This window comes from Zophobas morio, unplaced genomic scaffold (genome assembly GCF_036711695.1).
Source record: "Zophobas morio isolate AGI-343-1 ecotype UQ-CSIRO unplaced genomic scaffold, CSIRO_AGI_Zmor_V1 ptg000108l, whole genome shotgun sequence".
NCBI lineage: Eukaryota > Metazoa > Arthropoda > Insecta > Coleoptera > Tenebrionidae > Zophobas > Zophobas morio.
In genome coordinates this window covers 4781383-4807038 of record NW_026972213.1, presented here as the reverse complement: position 1 = coordinate 4807038, position 25656 = coordinate 4781383, and the positions used below count along the sequence as shown (strand labels likewise).

Genomic DNA, 25656 nt, shown 5'->3' with positions numbered 1-25656 from the left:
CACAGGGCCAAAAAGGCCATGAGCTTGTTGGGGTCTTTTAGATAATTTCTATTAAGTAAATTATCGCGAAGCGAATGTGGGCAACCAGTAATACTACAGAGAGACAGCGACTTGCATTTAGCTTAGGAAAAATAAAAATAATGCTACAAAACCTCCATGTACAAAACAGTAACGACTTTTCAACCGTTACAGCTAAACTTACTGTTCCGCCACTGGTTGAATTCTATTTGTCAGATGATGATGAATCATGGTCCTTATCTCTAAACGCACGGACTTTATTTCTTTTTTTTATTCGTTCGTTTAAGTATTCGTGTCAATTTGTAACACTTATGCTCTTCCTCCACCTTGTTGGAAGTAACCTAAACGAAATTCTTCATCACCCAGTTGGTGTATGAATTGTTGCAAACATTTTTGCCTGTACCGTCCATCACTTATTGAATCTTGAAAAAACAAAGATTCGTACACTCTGTTTCGAGAAACTACTGAACAATGTTTACAATATATCAACACATCCGTGATTCTTATCCTTAAGTAAAAAGACAATAAATATGAGGCAAACTATATTTAGTACAACTTACAAAAAATTATACTAATTCATGTTTAACAACATACTCTACAATAGGGCGAATACGTTTCTTGTAATTTTCCGTATCTCTAATTTTACTGTCAAATGCTGCAGTAAAATCTTGTCCACTTTCGGCAACATCACCTATATCCTTGACTTCATCCTTCCCTGTATGAATTATCTTGAGAACCAAACTAGCTGACAAAACGCCATACTTAGAATAACTTTTCCAGTCGTTTAAAAGTTGTCTGAGCGGATACACAACACGTGGATCCTTCACGCCTAATTCATGCAACTGATTAATAAAAGACTTGTGGTACGTAATTAAAATATCGTCTAATTCTTCTAAATCTTCTTCTGAAATACAAGAAAACAAAAAATAGGATAGATCCATAATGGGAGACATATATTTTGCCATTTGCCAATCAAGAAATGCTACTTTCAAGGGAATTTTCAAGTCGCCTTTCTAAAAACAACACTTTATTTATAACCACCTCATTTTGTTAATTTACCTGATGCAGATACATGAAGTTATTATTCCAACAATCACTATGTGATATCACTTTAAGCCCTGGTAAAGTGTCGGGTGATTTTTTATAGAAGGAATCTACCTCATCTTTTAATCCTTTCCACTTTTGGAGGATGTCGTTTTTCAAATCATTTTTGAGCAGTTCATATGATTCAATGACGGGGGTCGACAAAAGGGTTTTTACATTATCTGTTATTTCAAATTTCTTTAACAACTTTGTTAGTGTGTCAACAAATTCTTGAAATTCGGCAGGTCGTTCCTTTTGAAGAGCTAGGGAAATAGCATGAAATTTACCATATTGCGTGACTACCATATCGATATGCTTTCTCGACAAGGGATCTCTTTTTGGCCACAATTCATAACCAATCCTCTTAAGATTTTCCAATACAATAACCTCCATATTTTCGGTAGTAAAAGAACCATAACATTTTGGAAAGCTGTCAAATGGAGCTTTTATTCCCTTTTCCTGTTGGAACTTGGAAAAATAGGGAAATATCGTTTCGTACATATAGATTTCATTCAGGAAAACCTCCTTCACTGGAAAGTTGTCTCGTAACGCTTGACTTTTCTTGCTACATTTTAAAACTAAATCATACTTCTTTGTTGATTTATCCTTTCCGGTTCCCTCTGCTGTTACGAAAACTATGTCACCCATATAACCATCACCTTTTTCCGAATTTCCTAATACGTTAACTTTTAAATTTTCATCCTTAAACACGTCTTTCAACCAAAATTTTACTTCATCGACGGAATTTTCGTTTGTCGCCGTCATATCGATACCTCAATTCACTACACACTTTTTAAGATAAAATGGTTTTATATAATATTAAAAGTGATATCATAGATGCGTATCAGTCACAAGATTAATATACATACATATCACAATTGATATAAAGTGTTTACTTTGTTTTAAGACAAAAAGATCTAAAATAAAGATTAAAAGAAAATAGATAAATGCAATCGGCGAAAGTTAATTGCACAGATAAAATTAATACTTTATTTTGTCATTAAGTAAGAATCTATTGTTGACCTTGGAAAATTGTATTCTGATTTAATAAGTTAACCATTATAAAAGGGTGATTTAGATCATATACGAGTGTATAGTGAATGCTCTTTATCTCACACTAATAGTATTCGAAAGAAAAAAAATTACTCCTAAAATTTCTAACCAACAAGATACACGAATTTTATAAAATCTAACAAGTGTTTGTACTATTTAGCCATGTGGAATAATTTGGTATAATTATACTTGTCAGCGACAAGTAAAATTTATAAAATGTTTAAAATATAGTAAACCTTCTACATAAGAAGTTACTTTCCTCATCAATTTTTATTTGTCAAACTTTTTTTACAACATTACATAATGATTTTAAAGTAGGGGAATCAGGGGCTTGTTGTAACAGGGGTAAGTTGTAACACTAAATTTTTACCCAGAATTTAAACTCTTTAACGTCAGGTTTTTTACTGAATTTAATTCTTGCACCATAAAACATCATGTCATCACAACCACTGTTCCTTCAGCCAACGCAGTGAGTGGATGTGTGCACATGTTTCGTTTTGGCCAAGTAATGTAAAATATTACTTTAGTAAAATTTGGTTTTTCGTATCAGTTATTAATTAATTTGAAACGCTTAGTTTTGCATGTAGCTCAAAAATTACTCAGCTTTAATATTCGTTACACATTTTGACGCTAAGCCACATAATTTTGTCGAAATGTATTTAAATGTAGAAAATTGTACTACGGGGCATGTTGTAACAATACGCTTGGGGCAAGTTGTAACATGTTACAACTTATCCCAAATTCACTTCTACAAATCTCTTACCTAGCATACGAAAAGCGAGCCAAAATTTTGACCTATGCCATATATTGCTTTCCAGATATATTAAGAAAAAGGAAGACAAAACTCAAATCTTTAATGTTGACTCTTCTTCTAAAAGTTTAGTTCAGTTTTACTGAAAAAAAATTGTATATAATGAAGTGTTGTGTTGATTTTTGAAAAATAATGTCTAAATATGTATCAACATCAGCTTCATTTTTACTGTTACTACCTGTCTCATGGCTGTTACAACTAGCCCCAACCATGGGGCAAGTTGTAACACTGCACTTTTTTTAAGAAAATGCCTGGTGTGAAGTGAAGATGAACAATTTTGACCTTTTGCCTGTTCAGGGGAATAGTTAGACTACCGATAGATACTTTTATAATGGTCAAACAGCTAATAGATACCAAATTATATTCATTTTCCTAAAAACTGTTACAACAAGTCCCTCGTTCCCCTACACAAAAAATACTGTTCTTTAAAATATTTTTAGTTACGAGTGAAACGTAATGGAAATAAGCGTCGCTTTAAAAGACAGTCAAAAGAGTTGTTGTAATGAACAACCCGAGAAAAGAATCAGGTAAGAGACGACGCGAGAGTCAGAGTTCTTAAAGTTGCTGTAATTCGAGTTGACTTTTTAGACAAAACTTCAAAGTACACTGAAGTTTCGGCTATTATTCGAAGACACACGAGAAACTCCTGCACAAACAGCGAAATATTTCTCAGATCACAATTAAAAACGACCTGCGAGTCACCAACACCAAACTTTTAAAGTATAAACGCCACACCACGTCTTAAAGACATCAAAGATCTAAGGTATCTTCGCGTTTTACTTCCTATCCTACAGCCGATATGAAATAATCAATTATAAATCTTCCTTAAAAAATCATATTTATTATACTAAATTATAAACAACTGCCATTTCCTGCTACAGTGAAACCTGTCTATGCCGGACTCTGTAGAAGGCGGAAAACTTAAATACCTAATTTAATGTATTTTGGTCCGTATAAGACGGAAACTGTATAACGCGGAAACGGAAAATATTTGTAAGTCCCAACGTGTCAAAATACATGCACCCAAATCTGTGTAAAACGGAAGCGAGAACAAAGTTAATGATTTCTACGAAAAATATATAATTCAATTCGTGGACCTGCAGGTGCATTTTTTGTCAACAGAAAATCACTGTTCTCAATTCTCATTTAATTGGTGTCTCACGTGGGTACCTATATGTGTGTTCACAATGGCCCAAAAAACGACCAACAATAACAACTAAATGGATTTAATTAATGTACACGAGCAGCAAAATTTGTGTGTTAAAGAAATTTGCAAAAGTTCGGTTGTAAAAAACGCAAGTGTATCAAATTATAAGACATATCCTAAAATAAATTAGAGAGTAATGGCAAAGCGGTGAGTGTGTAGCCAACCTTTTGCAGTTGAGAACAAGCATGGAAAATATATCTTAATGGCCGAAAAAGCAAATAACAATAAACAACTATTTCAAATAATTCTTTTATATGTACCTATGTATTCAATTTAATAAAAATTGATTTCCGTTTTATAGAGGTTTACTTTCCGTCATAGCCGGGTTTCCTGTAAAAGCCGGAACCCTGTTTAAGACGGATAAAAATTTTGGACCCGCGCGATTCCGGCATAGACAGGTTTTACTGTACTAGGTATGAAACTAAGTTAACAAATTCGACATGTTCGTAACGTTCTTAGTGAGTTACAAGAGATTCCAAATATAGTGAGAAAAAATAAAAAGTTTGGCTGAACATTACTTTATCAAAACGAAAACTTCATAGTAATTTACACAACTAGTTCGGGATAGCCTGCTTCCCGCATGAACGCTTGTTTGCGGCACGACCGAAGGGAGTGACGCATTTGCGTGAATGCGGGAAGCAGGCTCACGAACGTGTTGTGTACAATATTTTTTGCAACGAATAAACGTTTAAACTGAAGAGATTAACTGTGAGTTATTTATAAACAACGGCATTGACAGCGCCGTCAACACATCACAATGTTGACACTACTCGAGTATTTTAAGGTTACCATGGCAACGGGAAGTTAAATGCACGTGTGCGGGAAGTTCGACCTCCCGCACTCTGGTGAATGCGCGAAAGCTATCAAAAAAGGTCATGAGTGCAAAAAAGTATTTTTTGCACTCATGACCTTTTTTGATAGCTTTCGCGCATTCACCAGAGTGCGGGAGGTCGAACTTCCCGCACACGTGCATTTAACTTCCCGTTGCCATGGTAACCTTAAAATACTCGAGTAGTGTCAACATTGTGATGTGTTGACGGCGCTGTCAATGCCGTTGTTTATAAATAACTCACAGTTAATCTCTTCAGTTTAAACGTTTATTCGTTGCAAAAAATATTGTACACAACACGTTCGTGAGCCTGCTTCCCGCATTCACGCAAATGCGTCACTCCCTTCGGTCGTGCCGCAAACAAGCGTTCATGCGGGAAGCAGGCTATCCCGAACTAGTTGTGTAAATTACTATTCTGTGACGACGTTAAGAAATACGAATACTGTGTGTCCCAGTTTAGCTGTTCCAGAAGCACTTATAAAAAATTTGGAGTGGTAAAAGCGGAGCTAGAAGAAGATACGAAGCAAATTTTCCAGCAAATCAAATCGTACTTTTAACGAAATACCAAACAGAAAATTTAAAGCCACACTAGGATGGAAAGGGTGAATGTGGATTCTATTTTTGGTAGGACAATTTACGAAGACCAAATGCGGGATTATATAGGTATTACGCATGAGCAAAATTCTCCCACAAAAAATGTGGTTTAGAAGCCCTCCTACTGTAAAAAAAAATACCAAAAAAATTAATAACTTCGTATGAATTTACCTGAGTTTGCAAAAGTCAAAGTAAGATCAAATACGCATTTCCATATTGTTAATTTCGTACATTAAACCTTTTTCCAAAAACTGAAAATCTTTGGAGATGAATTAAAAATTACAGAACATGGGAGACTCCATGCAATTGCAATAGAACTAAATCATTAATATCCAGACAAATAAATTCAGTTTATTTAGTTATGCTTTGGATAAATTCATTTTTAAAAACTGGACATCCATTATGGTGTCCCGATTTGAAAATTTAAATTTCCCGCCGCGAAACCGCATTAAAAAATGTGAAAATGAATACACAAAATACTGTTAGTAGGTTTACCAAAGAAAAAAAAAACTTGAAGATCATGTATGTACCCCTGTATTATGTACTGAACATACACACGTAATATGCATACAATTTGACTTAATAGTGTTTGCAATATATTTACACATCCGTGAAACTTAATTCAAAAATAAACACGAGTCAAGTCAGAGTAAAAATATTTAGCGTAGCTCCTAAAAAACTATACTAAATCATGTTTGACAGCATATTCTACAATAGGGCGAATTCGTCTCTTGTAATTTTCCTTGTCTCTAACCTCATTGTGAAAAGCTGCTGTAAAATTTTTTCCCGTTTCGGCAACGTCACCTATGTCCATAACCTCATCCTTTTCAGCACTAAGTATTTTCAGTACTAAATTAGCTGATAAAATGCCAAATTTAGAATAACTTTTCCAGTCGTTCAAAAGTTGTCTAAGGGGATACACAACATGAGGGTCCTTCACACCTAATTGCTTCAACTGATTAATAAAAGCTTTGTGGTATGTAACTAAGATATCGTCCAATTCTTCCAGATCATCTTTTGAAATACAGCAAAACAGAAAATAAGATATATCCATAACTGGTGAGGAGTATCTTGCCACTTGCCAGTCCAAAAATGCCACGTTTACAGGAATTTTTTCCACACTTTTCTAAAAACAAAACCCTTAATTCCCAATCAAGTTATTTTTTAAATTTACCTGATGCAAATACATGAAGTTATTATTCCAGCAATCACCATGCGATATCACTTTAACTCCTGGTAAATTTTCAGGTCGATTTCCGAAAATGGAATCTACTTGATCCTTTAATCCTTTCCACTTCTGAAGAATGTTGGCTTGCAAATCATCCTTGAGTACTTCATACGCTTGATCAATAGGTATCGAATACAGAGTTTTTATGGCATCTTTCATTTCATGATCCTTAAAAAAATTTACCGTGGTATCGACGAAATTTTGAAATTCTGCAGGTCGTTGGTTTTGCATAGCCAAGGAAGTACCATGAAATTTACCATATTGCGTAACTACCATATCAATGTGCTTTCTCGACAGAGGGTTTCCTTTAGGCCATAATTCGTAGCCACTGCTCTTAAGATTTTCCAGTACAATTACCTCCATATTTTCCCCAATGAAAGAACCATAACATTTTGGAATGTTATTAAATGGAACTTTGACTCCATTTTCCTTTTGGAATTGTATAAAATACGGAAACACAGTCTGATACATATATATTTCATTCAGGAAAATCTGCTTCACTGGAGATGAGTCACGTAAGGCTTGACTTTTCTTGCTACATTTCAAAACTAGATCGTATTTCTTTTTTGAGTTATCGTCTCCAGTTCCCTCTGCTGTTACGAAAACTACGTCACCCATGTAACCATCTCCTTTTTCCGAATTTCCTAATACGTTAACTTTTAAATTTTCATTCTTAAACACGTCTTTCAACCAAAATGTTATTTCGTTGTTGGAATTATCGTTTGTCGCCGCCATGTCAGTATCATCAATTCACTACTTACTTTTTAAGGCGAGATTGTTTTATAAAATGTTGCAGGAGATATCTGCAGATACGTAGTATCAAAGACAATCTTAATGTACTGATAAGAAATTATGGTATGCATGTACAATAGTTTTCCCGTTGTTAAGATAAAAAGATGCATATTTCAATTTATTTCTGAAACTCATGCAGGGCTTTAAAAACAGACTAAAGAAATAAAACATTGGAAGCGAACACAAATTATAAAAAAATTTTATATGTATTACAGTATTTGGAACGCGGAGAAAATTACACATAAAATTATTGTTAAGGAATAACAAAGCTTTCCTGTATTTTGATTTTGCAAACGGCGTTACCACGAAACAAGTTTGATATCCATCAACATCGTACGACATTCCGCAGTCCCAAACTCTTCAAGAGGTCTCTATTCCTGTAAATTCATCTTGGCGTTTGAACCAATAAGCAAACTTCAAGATATACTGATATTAACTTTCGACACAATTAATTAGGCAGTTAACTCCATCATAAATAAAAATAATAATGAACAACACTGTTAAATTTTAAATATTTAATTTGCAGAACACTGCTTTAATAGACAAAGCTTGCCTGATGTTGTGGGCCTCGACCACAACAAAGGGTTCTTTCAATTTATCAGAAGACACTTTTTTTATTCACCAGGTGATTTTACTCACGTGGGGAAGTTTAATAACTTAAACCAAATCTTTTCACTTAAATACTACAAATTCTTGATTATGTCGTGATTACAAATTCTACCGGGCACTGTTAACTATCGACGTTTAACTTTAATATCTTTTAATGATCCCTGCGTTCACACTGCTAACACTTTTATAACAAAGAAAGTACAATACTTGATCTCTGATAACAGTCACATGAGTTACGAAGAATTACTAGCTATCAAATATAAATACAGTCACTGAATACAAACATTAAATACAAACAGTGGAAACTTGTGAACTCGACTTATTAACTTTAGAGATTATAACTTAATAATAATAGACTGATTATTACAAAAATAATAGGTACAAATGGGGGTCCATAACACTGAGACAGTTAAACACTGCCCTAGCCAATTGAAGGGAAAACTTTAAGTGTTAATATTCTTATAAAAGAAAGTACCAAACAGTCTGAATCCTACAAATTATCTGAAATGATATTTGTTATAAAACACTCAATGAAAAAAAAAATAGTCTACATCTTAGCAAAAATCAACATTCAAAAATTTAAAACTATTAGTAATAATTAAACAACTTGCATTATTTTACTTTCCAAGTAGTAGTCAGGTAAATATTATAATATGATCATTGTGCAGAATAGGAAACTGCAGGTTTTGATCTCTGTCGTCTACTGTTAACCATCTGTCCACCACCTGAATCTGTCGTTTATTGTATCTGCTTACTGTTTATTGGGTGAACAAACAACATCAAAACTAAAGAATTGACAATTTTAAAAATTTAGGTGTACTTTTAGCATTGTTGTAAAGATGATTAAACACGAACCACAACTTGTTGATTCATCAATGAAAAAAATTAATGACGTCATCTTAAACTTTATAAGTAAATCCGAATAAAATTAACTTAGATAATGTACATAGTTGTCCACTTCTTCTACGGTTATATGTTACCCCAACAAATCATTTCCACGTGTTGAAACTGTGAAGGTAAATAGATTCAGCGTTAGATTTATTTACCTGTTTTTCTTACCTGATACTGATAAAAACAAAAACCTAATTTTGAAATGATTTTAAAAAGTTACAATTGAATACAACAACAAAAAATTGGTCCAAAGAGTTGAGACAGTACTTCCCTCGCTTTCAGAACCGTGTCTTTATGTCTATCATAGATTCTTCTCAATAGAGTTCTGTGACGGGATATTTCAATAAATTCGCTTTCACTCTGGAAGTCACGGCTCGTTCGTAATTTGATCAATAATAACTTGACTGATTCATTAATTTTTTCGAGTCACCCTGTATAAGCAGATCTAAAAAATATGAATGCAATGATAAATTACAATTATGGTCTGATCATATTTTGCACATTTTCGAAAGGATTTATTTGGCAAAATTTTGAGATGACGTAATCAATTTTTTGAGGTTGACAAACAGATACATTTTGATTAAAATGTTTCCATGCTCACAATAACTTCAAAACGTGTACACGATTTAAAAATATTCAGTTTTGCAAATCATGATTTAATAAATAAAATAAATTGACTCAGACATTCATTTTTTTGTGGCACCCCGTATAAGCAAATTTAAAAAATCAGTCACAGTTCATGTTCTTTTTAAACGTGCGTATGTACTTTTTGTCTGCCACCGCCGCTTATTCGGGCCAAGCAACATCTGTACGTGAGGGCTGGGATCCGTAACCGGGACTTCCAACTGCTATGCACACTCCACCTCCGCTGAGCCACCGGCCGCGCTTGCGAAGACACGTATTAATTAAGTGGCAAAAGCAAACGATGTTTAAACAATAACAATTGTAATAATAATAATAAAATTCAAAAGCAGGGGGATTCATGAACCACAAGCGTGATAATATAATATATTATGCAATTCAGGTTCTGTTTATTAGAGACAATTTTGAGGGAATGTCATTCATTGAGACACCCCGTATAAGCAAATCTAAAAATATGAATGCAATGATAAATTACACGTATAGTCTGATCATATTTTGCCCATTCCCGAAAGAATTTTTTCGGTAAAATTCTGAGATGACGTAACCAACTTTTTGGGGTTGATAAACAGATACATTTTGATTAAAAAGTTAAGATTCTTACAATAACTTCAAAACGCCTGCAAGATTTCAAAGTATTCAGTTTTGCGATTCTTGATTTAATCAATCATTATTTTTTAGGGACACCCCGTATAAGTAAATCCCAAAAATTTTAATGTAGTGATAAATCACAAGTATTGTCTCATTTAAGATAGCTTAGATAGATTCAGCAAAATTTTGAGGTGACGTCATAAACTTTTTAGGGAAGATGAAGAAATACATTTTGACTAACCATTTACCATGCCTATGATAACTTTAAAACATCTCCAAGATTTGAAAGCATTCGGTTCTGTAGTCCTTGCAATTCCCGCATTCATTAATTTTTTTGAGTCACCCTGTATATGCAAATCCAAAAAATTTGAATGGAATGATAAATCACAAGTATTGTCTCATCATATTTTGTGCATTTTAGACAGGTTTTATTCAGCAAAATTTTGGGGTGACGTTATAAATTTTTTAGGGGGGGTGAGTAAATACATTTTGATCAAAAATTTACCATGCTTATGATAACTTTAAAATACAACATTTTGCAATTTGACTTTAAAACTACAAGGAGGAGAACTAGCTCCGAAATGTTGCAAAACGTTTTAAGGTTATCGTAAACATGCTAAACCATTGGTCACAATTTATTCATGCATCCCCTCCCAAAAATTTGGTGACGTTATCTCAAAATTTTTCCGAATAACTCCAGTCTAAAATATACAAAATATTATGAAATTTGTGTTTTACCAATGCATTCATATTTTTTTGAATAACTTATACAGGGCGACTAAAAAAATTAATGAATGCGGAAATTTAGTTTATTAATGTAATCCCCTCATTTTCTCAAAAATTTGATTATACAGGCAGTACTGTTATTATTAATATTGCACTGCATCTATTCAAACTGATAATGCAGTGATTTGCTGAAATGTTGATGACGTGTTGACAAAATTTTCTTATGGGAAAATTCACTTGAAACATACGCTCAATATGCTTCTTTACCTGTACTTTATTAAAAGTTCACAGTTATCTTTATTTTAACTTACAAGGGTCATCATAAAAAATAAGATACGCAAAATTCTGCATATCTCCGCCTGTATTTGAAGGCCAAGATGTAGATAATTTTAGACCATTTTTTTTTAAAGGTATGAAACATCAATTTTTAAGATTATTTAGCTCCAATGATTAATAAAAGCAGAAGAGGTCCAATAAGTCAAAGAAGCTTAGTAGAAGTAATATTTTCACCACTTATTAGTGACCAAAGCCACACCCCTGTGTGTATTTTGCAATTATAATACACAAATATCCTGAAAATATTACTTAGTTAGTAGATAAGTGACATTTAATTATCACGAAGCTTTCTCTGCAATATTTTACTCACTCCACTTTACTTTCATGTGAGTCATGTTGGTTGCATTATACAATCTTTTCAACATTTCTAAACTAACAAAATGGAACCCATTTTATTAACACTCAGTTTCTGGCGTAATGATGAGGAATTGGACAGCACCACAGCAGGGTGGTGACTAAATATTTATAGTATGAAATTAGAGAGGTTATAATTGAAAGAACTGAGACAGAGAAAAAACAAATGGCATTATTATTTATATAACTTTTTTTGGTTCATCACGCTTCGTTTATTTTTTAATACACATATATACCTACTGCTGTTACAAATCTTGTTTTGTAGTGAAAGACGAACTTTAAATATACGTGCTTGGCACAGGATTCTACCTGTCGCTGGTGTAGTGTTATTTATTGCATACAAAATACAAAGACAGTTTCAAATTCTTTGTATACACTTCCTACTGAAGTAAGTGGTTAAAATTTCTCACAAAAATCTAAAAATTATTTAGATTTTCTATATCAAAGTAATTTTTAAGCAAGTCAGTGGGACAGTAGTAGCTGAAGTCACGGTTCAAAAAGTGAATTAAGGAACTTATTAAACTGACGTCAAAAAAATTTTGAAACTTCTTAGGTAGTTGATTTTTTCAAGCTAAGGAAGTCGCATGATATATATTTGTCACTTTATATAACTACTAAGTCAACGTTTATTTTTAATAAAACTTCCCTATATATTAACGAATATTTTTATTTTATTTGATTTTCAAATAAACTGTCGTAACTATGAATCCTGAATTTACTAATTGCTAATAAAAATAAATAAAGCAAACACAATATTGATTTCTTTTTCTAGTTAAATTTGTTTTACACGCTGGCTGGTTTTCTTCCATATTTACAAAAAATATGGATGCTTTGTAATTTACTGAATTGAAAATTTTCTGGAGCGACACACAATGTCATTGTCATTTTTAGATAAGTGTTTCTCAAGGCTACATTTTCAAACAGTTAATTCCGAGAATGTCAAGAAAAATAGATCTATACTATAGAATCTTACAATAAAAACAATACGATTATCACACAAAAACCATTAAGATAAGAATTACATAAGATAAAATATTACTGTAACACTTACGCGTAACGTGTCATCTCACACAATTAGCTTACTTGACTTTAGAATTTTATTTGGGTAATTGGGTATACTACGTCCATTCAACTTTTAAAACAAAACAACTGTGAGCATTGTCCTTTCCTATTACTCATTAAATCCAGCTGCTCGAAACTCTAAAACTTTTTGATAACATGACCTTAAGACCCCATTTTAAATTAATGCCTGATGTTAGCTCGAATGCTCGATTCTGCATGTCGTTATTCGATTGCTGGTTCCATTAGACCGGGATAGCGCGTACGCAGTCCCGACTACCAAAAATTGCGCGCCCGATTTATCCACTTTAGGGATAATCGCAGGATTTGTCCCTACCTCAGTGCAATGGAAGGGTCTCGTCCTGGAGGAACCGCCTTCTTGATCACGGTAACCCCGACGCCAAGTAAGTATGCAAATGGTCACCCATTGGCGATAGTCATAGAAAGGTGGGAGCATTGCATGCGTCAATACCAGCGTGCCATGACATCTAGGGGTTGTTGACCTAACTATGCGCGTTAACGTGTAGGTGAGTAGGTAACTATGTTTTTGTATTGGTGTGTCCTTTGTGATTCATGTTCCGTAATACGTCTTTTGTGTTTGTCTGTTTCGGATAATTCCATTTAAAAATGTGTTATAGGGTCTAGTAACTTTTTTGTCGTTGTAATTCTGATCTTGTTACTACATTGTTCACACAGTTTTTGAAATATATACCAAATAAGACCGTTTTCAAATTTGGAATTTTCAGAAAATTTTACTTCTACCATATTCGTAAATCCACAGGTAATGAATGTTATTCTAACTTACAAATTTATGTTGTCAGCTTTTTTCGATCCTAGGCTGAAATATTTTTTTAAGTAAAAAGATATATAAATAGGAAAATTACAACAAATTAATGAACCAATTTTGAAAGTTCGAACAAACTGGATTATGTAAACTGTAATTTCAAAAAGAAAAATGCCATTTTATATCATGCACACTCCATAATTATTCATTTTATAAGAAAGAGTTCTTTTTTAAACACGCCTATATAATTAATTTACATAAATTAACCCCCAATTTATTCGATGTTATTCATTGTCACAAATATATATATATGTATAAATTATAGTAAAATTAACCGTAATATTTGTAAACAAAAAGATTTATATCATTTAAGATGTTAAAATGTGAACTTTTTGGGTTGTGTACAAGTGAAAAACAAAGAATAGAGCCATAGATAAAAGATAAAAAGAACCAATTACTTCTATTTATTACAGAGCAACTTAAGTTTGCAAATGTATGTTTCAGTAAATTAATTTTTTTCATATGACTACTTTTCAGTGATGTGTTGTTGATTATTCTTCATAACAGCTGTAAATTTTGGGTTGCATACATCATTTTCAGAAAATTCAAATTATATCCTCTTGCCTCCTGCAGTATTTGTTTTATTTTTTCTTACAATACATTACTAGAAAAACGAATGTTAAATCATGAAGGCAATATATAGACAATAATAGCCTCATCATCATGCATAATAAAAAATCAATACTAATAGATACCTAATTCGAAGTTGGAAGTAGTTCTTTGTTTAATCATTTGCATTACTTGGTCAATGTCAGAGTCCTGTTTTTATATAAAATGTTGTAAAAACATGTACTTATAAAAAAAGGAGCTGTTTTGAAAAAACTAAAGAAAACATTAGCAAACTATTTTAGCATTATCTCTAATAAGTATGTCGAATATTGTCAAATGGAATAACTTTTTTGACACCTAAATAACGTAAAACTATAATTATGCTGCTGATGTTAACAATTTTCTAGGGAGGATAAATAAACTAAATAAAGTTAATGTTTACACATTATTTTAACAAAATTGTAAAGAAATTCGTTACCTAATTTGGAATGTATTTTTTATAGTACAATTTTTTTATGGAAATTAAACGGGGAAACCTAGAATAACTTTAATATGGAATTTTAATTTATAAATAAAGACAAATCAGTTGTATGTATGCATCACTTCATTAACCTCATTGATAGAAAGCTTAATAATTAAAAAATATATTTTTTATTATGAAATTAATTAATAATCAAAGTTCAATACTTGTTACTTTTGATATTTTATTTGCTTTTGTAAAATCATATTTGTTTAAAGCATTTTTGCGCTTTGTTTTCCAAACACATTTTTATGTAAGCCATGAAGCATCTATTTTTGAGAATCATGAAATTATTTCATTTATTTTGCTTTTCCGGACAATCCAATCGAATCTTTTACCAAATTTTACGTAAAGTTACACTAGCGAACAACGTTAGTTAGTATATTAATTGATTTCTTTTCGAATTTAAAAAAAATGTGGTCGTCCGATGGACTCCATTACTGCCTTAGCTAACGCTCAAAATTTTTATCCAGAATTTCATTAAAAAAAACTGAACTTATTTTTGTTTTACACCTGAAAAAACTAAATACTTTTTCAAATAATTGAAATATCACAGGTTAAGTAAACTGGAACACTCGGCATGTATATTATAAAAATCTTATCAAAACTGATGCTACATATCGTTAGAATTTTATTTTCTTAGCGAGATTAATTTTGCGAGCTTTAGAAATAAGATTTTTAAATAAAACAGTTTAGTCATAAGTAGGACGTACAATTCACTATTTTATAAGATATCTTGTGTAGCAACGTGATTTATAATATACAACATTCTACTTTTCAGCAACTCCTGATTTTTATTTTTAAAAGAAAATGTGTTTTCAAAGCCCGTATTTATGGTTTCAGCAAAATCAGGTGCTTCCTCTTTATTACAAAGAGCAACCTTAATAGCCAACAACGTGATGAGTATACCATACTTTCCAAATAATTTGAAATCTTTAATAAACTGATCAAAAGGAAATATCTTTTCCGGATTGCTTCCCAACAACTTCACGTAACCGGAAAAACTGTTATAATAAATATTAATAAGCTCATCGAAATGTTCCAGATCCTCTTTTGATGCGCATGCATATATAAAATATGAAACATCCGTGATAGGGTTTGCAAATTTTGTCGTCTGCCAATCCAGGATAGCCACTTTTAAAGAATTTTCGTCGGTTTTGTTCTGAAACAACATTCAGCTTAAGAAATAATAATTTCTAAAAATCTACTAACCTTCAACTGAAACATAAAATTATTATTCCAACAGTCGCCATGACCTATCACAGAAAAAGTCTTCGGATCCTCGATCACGTCCTTTATGATACTATTTATTTGTGTTTTAAATTTCTTCAATTTTTCGGCAGTGGTTTCAGGTAAACTGGTTTTCAGCAGCTCGTGTACTTCGTCAATTGGTGCTCCATAATATGTTTCCATGTCGTGTTTGTCAGCGAACATTTTCCATACGTTTCTTATTTCATCAATCAATAGTTTGAACTGCTCAGGTTCTTGATCCTGCATTGCAGCGGAAATTGCATGAAGTTTACCATACTCTCGGAGAATCAATTTTAGATTGTTTGTCGGAAGCGGTACTCTTCGGTCACATAAATAATACCCTTTGGTTGTTAGATTTTCAAAAACCTCCACTTCCATATCTTCCGCCACGTAACTTCCGTAATATTTCGGCACACTGTTAAACACTTCACTCACGCCTCTCTTTTTTTGAAACTCCGTGAAAGCAGGAATGACGTTCTCGTAAAAATGCATTTCATTTTCAAATACGGCTTGCACCGGCATGGATTCTCGTAAAGCTGGACTTCTCTTGCTACATTTTAACACTAAATTATAAATTTTTGGCAAGCGATCCGAAGTTTCTGCTGATACTTCCACGAACACGATATCACCCATGTATCCTTCGCCTTTTTCCGTGTTTCCCAAGCGAGACACTGTAAAGTCGACAAGGTTCTCCCCTTTTAAAGCGGATTTTAACCAGCATTTTAGTTCGTCGTCTGAACTGTTAGACATGATTGCACTCTCACATTACGTCGACAATGAGGCCGGCGACTACAATCTAACTCGTATTTATAGAGGAGTACACTGACCTTCGGCGTTGCAGTTCAGCTTATCGGGCTGGCAAATAAATCAGACTTCACAGACTTACGAAAAAAAAAGTTCATTTCAATTTTCCGAAGCATCAGTGCTTTGATTTTATTTACAAACTCTTTTATTAACTAAGCTAAACTAAAACATTGTTGTAGTTTAGCCTAACTATGTAGGTATACATTTTTCAAATTAAATTTAAAACTAGCTTTTATCTTTGAAATATTTTAGGAGGCGAATAATTTTTGATAACTTCATATTTATACATATGTTTAACACAACGTAATGGTTAATGGTAGTATATAAATGTAAACAACGGGAAATTATCCGAAGAAAGGGTTTCCTATATGAGACATTACTAAATATTTTTAATGTAACAACCTTTAAAACATTCAGAACAAGTATAAGACTTACATTGTTATACAAAATATTACATAATCAAATCGATTCTTCTAATATTTTAGATAGGTTGATATTTTTTTTTGTATCAAGTCTAACTTCTTATTCAGTTTGAACTTTTTATTTACCTGCGTCCAATTAGAATCTGTTGGAAAGATATCCTGTATGATTTTTATGTCGATCAATGGGACTGGTAAATGTGTGGTTTCTTTTCTTTTTTAATTTATTTACTCTTTTATGGAAATTGTTTTTTTTTTGTAGCACCTACATTTGTACTGTTAAACAATAAATTCTTCTTATTATTATTAAACGAAACTCGTTATAATGGAAGTAAAATGTAGGTTTGTAATTTTTTACGGGAAAAGTCTAAAAATGCAATCGCAATCCGTTTAATATACGCTCAGTTTATGTGCAAGGTCTTGGGATTTACCACTACGCACGACGCATCAAGATCAGTGTGTTTTAATAATTTTATTAGTTTCTCCTCGGGAATTCCTGCGGGTAAACACATTCTATAATCAGAACACCAATCAGATGGACCAATCACGTGCCTACAAAATGAGTGTTCAAGTTTACATGATAAGGTCAAATTTGAAAATACAAAGAAATTTTGGCGAGATTTTTTAAAATAGTTTTACCTGTTTACAAATGTTTCTAATATTTCTTGTTTTTGAAATATGTAACTTCCAGCATGATTCAAAGTGTTTCTCGTAAGGAGAAAACAGGGAAAATGTATATGTCTCTCTCACTCCTTCCCTTCGAATTCCGAGATAAAGGTAAAAATCTAAATAAATAGAAAGCAGCAATTTTAAATTTTTAAAATAGAAAATTATTCAGACAGAACTTCCCCTGTTTCTGAAGTCCAACAAATCCCGCTTTTTTAAAAATATATTTTTTTATAACCTCTATAAATTATAGAATATTATACGGCAAGGTGTACAGGGTGCCCCAAGTACAATTCCGCGGCCTTGTACCTTGAAAACGGATAGAGATATTGAAATTCTCTAAACGCCATTGTTTTTAGTTTGAATAGGAAACCTTAATTTAGTACACTGCAAACCTATGTTTTTTTTATTTCAACCTACCTTTTTATACGGATTTTGAAAGACCGTTAAATTGCGATTACAATAATGTCGAAGACTTTGATGTTTATTTCATTTTCGGTTGATAAAAAAACTTACAAACATCAAAAAATTAAAGTTGAGTGAAATAAAACACTATACTTAATGTTACAAACAAGATCTGTTTCAAAAGCAGTTATTCACCATTTAAATTTTATAAAATAACATACTCGAATACTTGTGGTTTGTGAATCCGCCTTACTTAAAAAGTAAATGAAAATCTTACCAGCAATAATTCCACATACGATTAGTATTTTTATTTTTTAGTGCGATTAATTTTATTGGTTACATAAATATATACGATCATTGAATACAAGAATTTAGTCATAAACAATCCACCTTTTATAAGATATCGTGTGTAGCAACGTAATTTATAATATCCAACATTCTACTTTTAAGCAAGTCTTGATTTTTATTTTTAAAAGAACAGCCAGTATTTATGGTTTCATCAAAATTATGTGCTTCCTTTTCATCACGAAGAGCAACATTAATGACCAACAATGTGATCATTAAACCATACTTTTCAAATAATTTGAAATCTGTAAGAAACTGACTAAAAGGAAATATATTTTCCGGATCACTTCCCAATAACTTCACGTAACCGGAAAAACTGTCATAATAAATATTAATAAGCTCATCGAAGTGTTCTAGATCCTCTTTTGACGCGCACACATATATAAAATACGAGATATCCATGACAGGACTCGCAAATTTTGTCGTCTGCCAATCCAGGATAGCCACTTTTAAAGAATTTTCGTCGGTTTTGTTCTGAAATAACATTCAACTTAAGAAATAATAATTTCGAAAAATCCACTAACCTCCAACTGAAACATAAAATTATTATTCTGACAGTCGCCATGACTAATCACAGAGAAAATCTTTGTATTGTTGATCACCTCGTATATGATCTGTTTTATTTGTGTCTTAAATTTCTTTAATTTTTCGGCAGTGGTTTCAGGTAAACTGGTTTTCAGCAACTCGTGTACTTCGTCAATCGGTGCTACAAAATATGTTTCAATGTCGTGTTTGTCAACGAACATTTTCCACACGTTTCTTATTTCACCCGCCAGCGACTTAAACTTCTCGGGTGCTTGATCCTGCATTGCAGCGGAAATTGCCTGGAATTTACCATACTCTCGGAGAATCAGTTTTAAATTGTTCGTCGGAAGCGGCACTATTCTATTACATAAATAATACCCTCTGGTAGTTAAATTTTCCAAAACCTCCACTTCTGTATCTTTCGACACATAACTTCCGTAATATTTCGGCACACTGTTAAACACTTCACTTACACCCCTCTCTTTTTGAAACTCCGTAAAAGCAGGAATGACGTTCTCGTACAAATGCATTTCATTTTCAAACACGGCTTTCACTGGCATGGAATCTCGTAAAACTGGACTTTTCTTGCTACATTTCAATACTAAATTATAAATTTTTGGTGAACGATCGCATGTTTCCGCCGATACTTCCACGAAAACGATATCTCCCATGTATTCTTCATGTTTTGCCGCGTTTCCCAACCGAGACACTGTAAAGTCCACAAGATTCTCACCTTTTAGAGCGACTGTTAGCCAGTGTTTTAGTTCGTCTTCTGAACTGTCAGACATGATTACTGTGCCTTCACATGAGGTTTACAATAAGGCGAACGAGTAAATTCTACATCGTATTTATAGACGAACAGACTGACCTTCGCACTGGATTGATCTGATCGTGCTGAGAATTGAGATTCGCAGACTTATTATGGAAGAAATACTAATTAATTTGCACATACCAGCTTTCTGATTTTATTTAAAAAAGTGTTTAGTGATGAAGTGCTTTGTATTGTCGAAGCCTTTCAACGAAAAGACAATGAAATATTTTGTTAACGTCACACATACATAGATCGATACAAAACAACGTAGTGGAATATATTAATTTTATTAATGTAAACAAGATGAAGTTATTCTGAGAGAAGGTTTCCATATATGCGACATTACTAAATACTTTTATATTATATATAGCCACTATTCACTTTCTAGGACAACAGTGCGTTCCATTACATAGATATATAGTAGCCCAAAAACTATAAGGTTATATGACCATCATAAAAGTAGTTGACCGCAAATAAATACCCCCTTTGTGTGGTTCGCATTAAGCTTACCGGTTGGCAATAAATCGTCTTCTAACATTTCTTGCTCACATTTAACAGGGCCGGCTTTCAAAACAACTGGTTATTTCGGAACCCTTTGTGGCTGCAGGTAGTAGTAGGAGGTAGTTAGATATTTAGTGAAAGCCACCCCTGAACGAACCGACAGCAGCCGGTCGAGCTAGAGTGGACACGTTATTTACGACCTTAAAACCTTTTCTATTGTAAACAACTTAACTTCCACACAATGATATAATTTTATGATGGCCATATAACCTTATAGCTTTTGGAGTACTTTACCTTTATTTTAGGAACTCGCTAGTGGAGGTACAACAATGTTTTCCTTTTTTCTATAATTAAGTAAATGATATTAATATAGTTGTGTTATACATCAAACTGCACCTTTTTTATGTTCTAAACTCTTAAAAACAGTTCAATTAACCAAAAAATGTGATAGAACAATATGGTAAAAAACGCACCATTGTCTTCTGTTTTTTCCTCTTTTTTGTGTGTTAAACATCATAGAATCGCTTGAAAATACTCACACTGACAAAGTAACTATTTTAAAGATTCCTGTCATATTGAATACATTGTTAATAATACAGTTTATTTAAATATATTTTTTTTTATTAAAATCAGAATATACCATAAATTAAATCCAATTCAGTCATTAGCAGAGTCTTTAACAAAAACGAACAATTTTTGAAAAAAAAATGGATTTTTGAATTCAACACAGTTTGAATGGCTAGTTCAGAGTCTTAGCACTAGGAGCGTGATGATATTGAAGCTTACGGACTAAATTACGGACCAAACAGCTAGGTAAAAACCTTTCTGAGAAGGCCGATAGCCTATCATAATCTAATCTAATCAATCTAATCAACTCTTCAGGCAAAATGAATACTACTGTCCCGATTATTATATTAGAAACTGGTACATTTGGAGTTACATAATTGTTAATATTTCTACTCCACGGTAGATTAATAATTTACGTACGCATAATTACTACTACAAAATTAATTATAATTTTTGTTATGAACACTTTAATGAACAGTTTACCACGTTTCTGATTACCTTAAAATATTTGCAAGATTCTAGAGCATTCGGTTTTGCAATTTCAAAGTTAAATCGCAAAATGTTAAAGTTTGCATGTCTTGGTTATGAACTCAACCGGGATTCATAAACCACAAGTGAAGATGTATGTTATTCTATAAAATTTAAATAACAATTATTAGGCAAAATTTTGTAACGAACTCATTAATTTTTTGGAAGAGGATAAACGCATAAATTTTAACCTTTACCATGCTTAATCTTTGCAGTTTTGCAGTCGGATACATATGTGGATAAGAATTCATATGTAACAAATTATTAATATGAAGACAATGGGGAAGAAAATGAAAATTAAAAAACAGCATAAAAAACAATAAAATAATCGGGAATATGTTTAATCATTTGAACAAAAACAAACGTTATGTTAATTTTTATACAATTCATTACGAAATTCAGTCTTGTGTTATTTTCAAATTGTCAATATTTGTTAGTTTTTTGAATTGCTCACTGAATCAGGCTGATTTGTTAATAAAAAATACTGCTTTCTATCTATCTACCAGTAATAGATTTATTAAATAAAGATTCATTTTTGTTAAAAAAAATCACTCCACTGTATAGTTTAAAATATTATCTCAAAAAGTTCTTGTTTCGAATTCAAAGCACTCTGTAAACAAACCAGGAAATTTTGGTCCTTGTCCTTAATTTTTCCCAAGTCATTGTCCAAGTGTTTGGGGATTATGGAAACCGGCAGTGAGGAGGCGGAATAGTCTAATACCCCTCGCTGCAGGGTAGCGACAATAGTTATCCGTACGATCATAATTTTCCACAATTACTTCATAAATAGATCTTTCTTTAGCAAATATGTAGTTTATTACTGAACGTTCTAAGTTGTGTAGAATTTCTGACAATAAAAATTATAAAAATATATTATTAAAAAGTATATTTACTTATCAACGGAAAAGCATTGAATTTTATTCACATTCTTAAAAAAACAAATTGCAATTAGAACTACCTACACATATTACCAAGAGAAAAATATTAAATCTCTATTATTTTTTTTAATAAGAACCTAACAATAAATAACGTTCTGTCTACCTACTCCATTTTAGTGACGAGTTTGATCGCGCAGTCTACAGTGGTAAGCTATTCTTAAAAGTTTCCTCATTTGGTAAAATTTGCTTTTTTTAATTGAACACAGAAATTTACTTCATTGAATTGTCCTTCTTTAGATAAATTAAAACACAGAGCAACAATTTGCATTATTTAATATTTCAAAAGCATACGAAAAATGATTATCCGCAAAGATGGGGTTGTCTTATTAACTGCTCCATTGTCGTCTTCATAATACCCTAATTATAACCTTGTAGTATTTCGGAGACTATACAAACAAATAAGGAAACTTTTTTCTAACTCTGTCTTGAAAACAAAAGATGACTACCACCGTATTTTTTCTGTTCTACTCTATTCAGTTGTTTTTCTTTCAAAATCATATTCTCTTGCCACACAAAAATATTCAAACTGCTTTCATGTAGATTCTTTTGATTTTTAGTGGTAACTGGAGTCAAACTTAAAATTGCTGACAATTTGACGTGCACGGGGATATTACTATTGATATAATTTTTAAAAATGAACCAGAGACATCTGTTGAAAACTTCTAAAAGACACACCAATACGATGGCCCGAGTTGCAAACCAAAGGCCACACTACAGACTCTCGCAACAAAGAGTGTCTTCCCTACATTTATGATCAACAGCCATCAAATAATTGTACATACTATATAGGCCTGCGTACGCTAATCCCACCAGTGCCACCCCACCAGTTGCCACAAGCTAAGGCGCAAGCAGCTAGGCTACCACGGTTACCTTGGCTCCAGTCAAAGCACATGGCTGCTTTTTTTGACCCTGACTGACCCTGATCCCTGACCAGCTTAACAGATAACCGGAGAGCAGCAACGCAGAGCAAGTTATTGATTTTACTAATAAAGCTCTGGATAATACAATACCATGTTTGCATTAGATTAGACCGGGACAGCGCGCACGCAGTCCCGACTACCAAAAATTGTGCGCCCGAGTTATCCGCATTAGGGATAATCGCAGGGGTCAGCCCGACCTAAGTGCAATGGAAGGGCCTCACCCTGGGGGAACCGCCTTGTTGATCACGGTAACCCCTACGCCAGGTAAGTATGGTTTTTCAAGCTCTCTGGCTCCTAGTCATCAAGTAGTGGCACTCAACCGTGTGGATAAAGTAAAAGCGAGAGACATCTTTCAGGGCTGTATGATACTACATTTTCTTCAGGAACAAAAGCTTTCCAAAATAATAAAACCAACAACGGTTAATTTTCTGACACTTTTTTTAAACTAATGTAACGGACCGACGAACATTTTTTGTTGTTAATATCTTCACTTACTTTCACCAAGATGTATTTTGTAAATGGTGCCATTGGACGCTTCGTGTCCATATTTATCCGTGTACCAGTTAAGGTATAAATAGTAAAAAATATAAATAGTTAAGCAGTTGTAATAAATGAACATGATATTGATATATATAATACACATTATTTTAAAGTACTTACCTCAATAGATAGGCAAGTATTCAAAGATTTTAAAATTCAATACTAAACAATTTACACTTGTTTAATCACTTTCCATTTATCTATTGAGTATCGAAGTATTCACTGACTTTGTATCAAAATCAATATATATTTATATTATTTGAAACTCTGGTATGTTCTGTTCCAAAAGAAGCATGTCACCACTAATAAGTTCAGTTTAATTGCATGTTTATTTTGATTTCGTTAAGTATAATACAACAGGCTAGTCAACGTGATACACTAGTGCTGCTAAGAAACCATCACTAGCAACAAAATAAAAGAAAAACACATTGAAATAACCTAAAGAACATAAAAAATGAAGTTCTGAATAGTTAAAGTGCATCAATTAGACTGATGAGTCTTACCTTGAAATTTATGTGGGTAACAGTCAAAGCAAACTGATTAGACCTATAATGTATTCATTCAAACGAGTCACCTCGTCAAACCAACATCACGTGAATCTACCGATACTCCGTTCAAGCGCTTTCCATAAAAACACAAATTCATAACAAATCATAAGCGCCCTTTTTTCTTTTTTTTTTCAGAGGAGAAAGCGCACTTGCAACAATTTCCTCTGCAGAATATGTTAACGACATGATAAGTTGACAAGTAACAAATATTGAATATAACTGAAGATCTGAAACTACAAAGTGCATTTCCGTAAAGTGCACCTGTAGACCTGCGTGAACTACGTCTAAATCGAGACAAGATCTGACCAATGAAAACGCATATTTTGGCTGACCACGTGATGATCACGCCAATTTATTTGTTTTGACGGAGTGGCTCGTTTCAATGAATGCAGTATAGAAAAGAATCACATATTATTCGGATTGTTTAAAAAGAAAATTTGAAGTTTGTTATAGTCCGAAGTTCAATGTCTGCAAAAGGTGTGTAGGAAAACTACATCACTCTATTAATTGAACTATCAACACAAAACAATACTAATTTGAACACCTTAAAGGAAATTCTGCTACTAACGTTACAAGACGTTACAGAAGAAAACATCTTTAAACTGGTTTAATAACAATATTCCACTATTAAAATAGGCACCCTAATTTGTAGCCCATCCAAACAATGTGAAATATGATAAAAAATACTGTCAAATTTATACATAAATTAAAACAAAATTCTAAAAAATAAGAGATAATTTTACGCTAGAAGAGTGTCAGGCCTAGGTTACACAAAGAATGACGGCATTTATTAAAAATATATACGATGTTACGCAACGACAATTTAAATTAGGAGCGACAATTGAGTTTGTTATTTCTAGTTTGTTTAATTTTATTTTCCTCAATATTATTTAATGTTGTTTACTGAGATTAAAAGTTGGAAAATCCTTGACAGAAATAAAAAATTGCAATGTCTTAATCGATCTTGCATAGGTAAATTTTTCACGTCTGGCTCCACCGACTTAGGACTGGGTTTGTATTATTTATAGGCCAATATGAATAGAATTTTGGTCTATACTGTATATTGGCCAACTGTCCTAAGAAAGTCAAAAAAACTGCAATAAAGGCAACATATTTGAAAAGAAGCCCCACGCGGAAGACATCAGGAGAACATAC

At 32.7% G+C, this 25656-nt stretch overlaps 5 protein-coding genes and 2 non-coding genes across 9 annotated transcripts in view; all 7 read right to left on the bottom strand.

Moving 5' to 3' along the window:
* LOC135144774 (uncharacterized) overlaps positions 1 to 25656 on the bottom strand; it is a 31515-nt gene that overhangs the window by 4785 nt on the left and 1074 nt on the right. The gene's annotated exons all lie outside the window — the stretch shown is intronic.
* LOC135144775 (uncharacterized) lies at positions 548 to 1917 on the bottom strand. Of its 2 annotated transcripts, XM_064076852.1 has the most exons (3): positions 1691 to 1916; positions 1078 to 1631; positions 548 to 1031 (listed from the first exon to the last, which is right to left on the bottom strand). In XM_064076852.1, coding segments are annotated over exons 1-3 (1002 nt in total). In that variant the 5' UTR covers positions 1692 to 1916; the 3' UTR covers positions 548 to 584. The 2 variants fall into 2 exon arrangements, with proteins under 2 accessions (XP_063932922.1, XP_063932921.1); XM_064076851.1 differs by having other exon boundaries at positions 1078 to 1917.
* Positions 6112 to 15812, bottom strand: LOC135144776 (uncharacterized). Of its 2 annotated transcripts, XM_064076854.1 has the most exons (3): positions 14360 to 15812; positions 6770 to 14268; positions 6112 to 6721 (listed from the first exon to the last, which is right to left on the bottom strand). In XM_064076854.1, the coding sequence occupies exons 2-3, from the start codon at positions 7556 to 7558 to the stop codon at positions 6275 to 6277; spliced, it is 1236 nt and encodes a 411-aa protein (XP_063932924.1). In that variant the 5' UTR covers positions 7559 to 14268; positions 14360 to 15812; the 3' UTR covers positions 6112 to 6274. The 2 variants fall into 2 exon arrangements, with proteins under 2 accessions (XP_063932924.1, XP_063932923.1); XM_064076853.1 differs by having other exon boundaries at positions 6770 to 15812.
* LOC135144863 (U1 spliceosomal RNA) lies at positions 13070 to 13232 on the bottom strand. Its single transcript, XR_010283248.1, has one exon. It is a non-coding gene; the product is annotated as a U1 spliceosomal RNA (small nuclear RNA).
* LOC135144711 (uncharacterized) lies at positions 15913 to 16734 on the bottom strand. Its single transcript, XM_064076765.1, has one exon. It carries the CDS (start codon positions 16732 to 16734, stop codon positions 15913 to 15915), a length of 822 nt encoding a protein of 273 aa, XP_063932835.1.
* LOC135144778 (uncharacterized) lies at positions 15946 to 20016 on the bottom strand. Its single transcript, XM_064076855.1, has 2 exons — positions 19148 to 20016; positions 15946 to 19097 (listed from the first exon to the last, which is right to left on the bottom strand). The coding sequence occupies exons 1-2, from the start codon at positions 19934 to 19936 to the stop codon at positions 18672 to 18674; spliced, it is 1215 nt and encodes a 404-aa protein (XP_063932925.1). The 5' UTR covers positions 19937 to 20016; the 3' UTR covers positions 15946 to 18671.
* Positions 23523 to 23685, bottom strand: LOC135144862 (U1 spliceosomal RNA). The gene has a single exon (XR_010283247.1). It is a non-coding gene; the product is annotated as a U1 spliceosomal RNA (small nuclear RNA).

Bases quoted from the DNA above. Each gene is read 5' to 3' on its own strand.
- LOC135144778 (XM_064076855.1), bottom strand. From the start codon at position 19,936: ATGTCTGACAGTTCAGAAGACGAACTAAAACACTGGCTAACAGTCGCT. The intron at 19,098-19,147 runs GTTAGTGGATTT...ATGTTATTTCAG, and splicing joins ATTTTATGTTTCAGTTGGAG to AACAAAACCGACGAAAATTC.
- LOC135144776 (XM_064076853.1), bottom strand. From the start codon at position 7,558: ATGGCGGCGACAAACGATAATTCCAACAACGAAATAACATTTTGGTTG. The intron at 6,722-6,769 runs GTAAATTTAAAA...TTTTGTTTTTAG, and splicing joins ACTTCATGTATTTGCATCAG to AAAAGTGTGGAAAAAATTCC.
- LOC135144711 (XM_064076765.1), bottom strand. From the start codon at position 16,734: ATGTCTAACAGTTCAGACGACGAACTAAAATGCTGGTTAAAATCCGCT.
- LOC135144775 (XM_064076851.1), bottom strand. From the start codon at position 1,866: ATGACGGCGACAAACGAAAATTCCGTCGATGAAGTAAAATTTTGGTTG. The intron at 1,032-1,077 runs GTAAATTAACAA...TGTTGTTTTTAG, and splicing joins ACTTCATGTATCTGCATCAG to AAAGGCGACTTGAAAATTCC.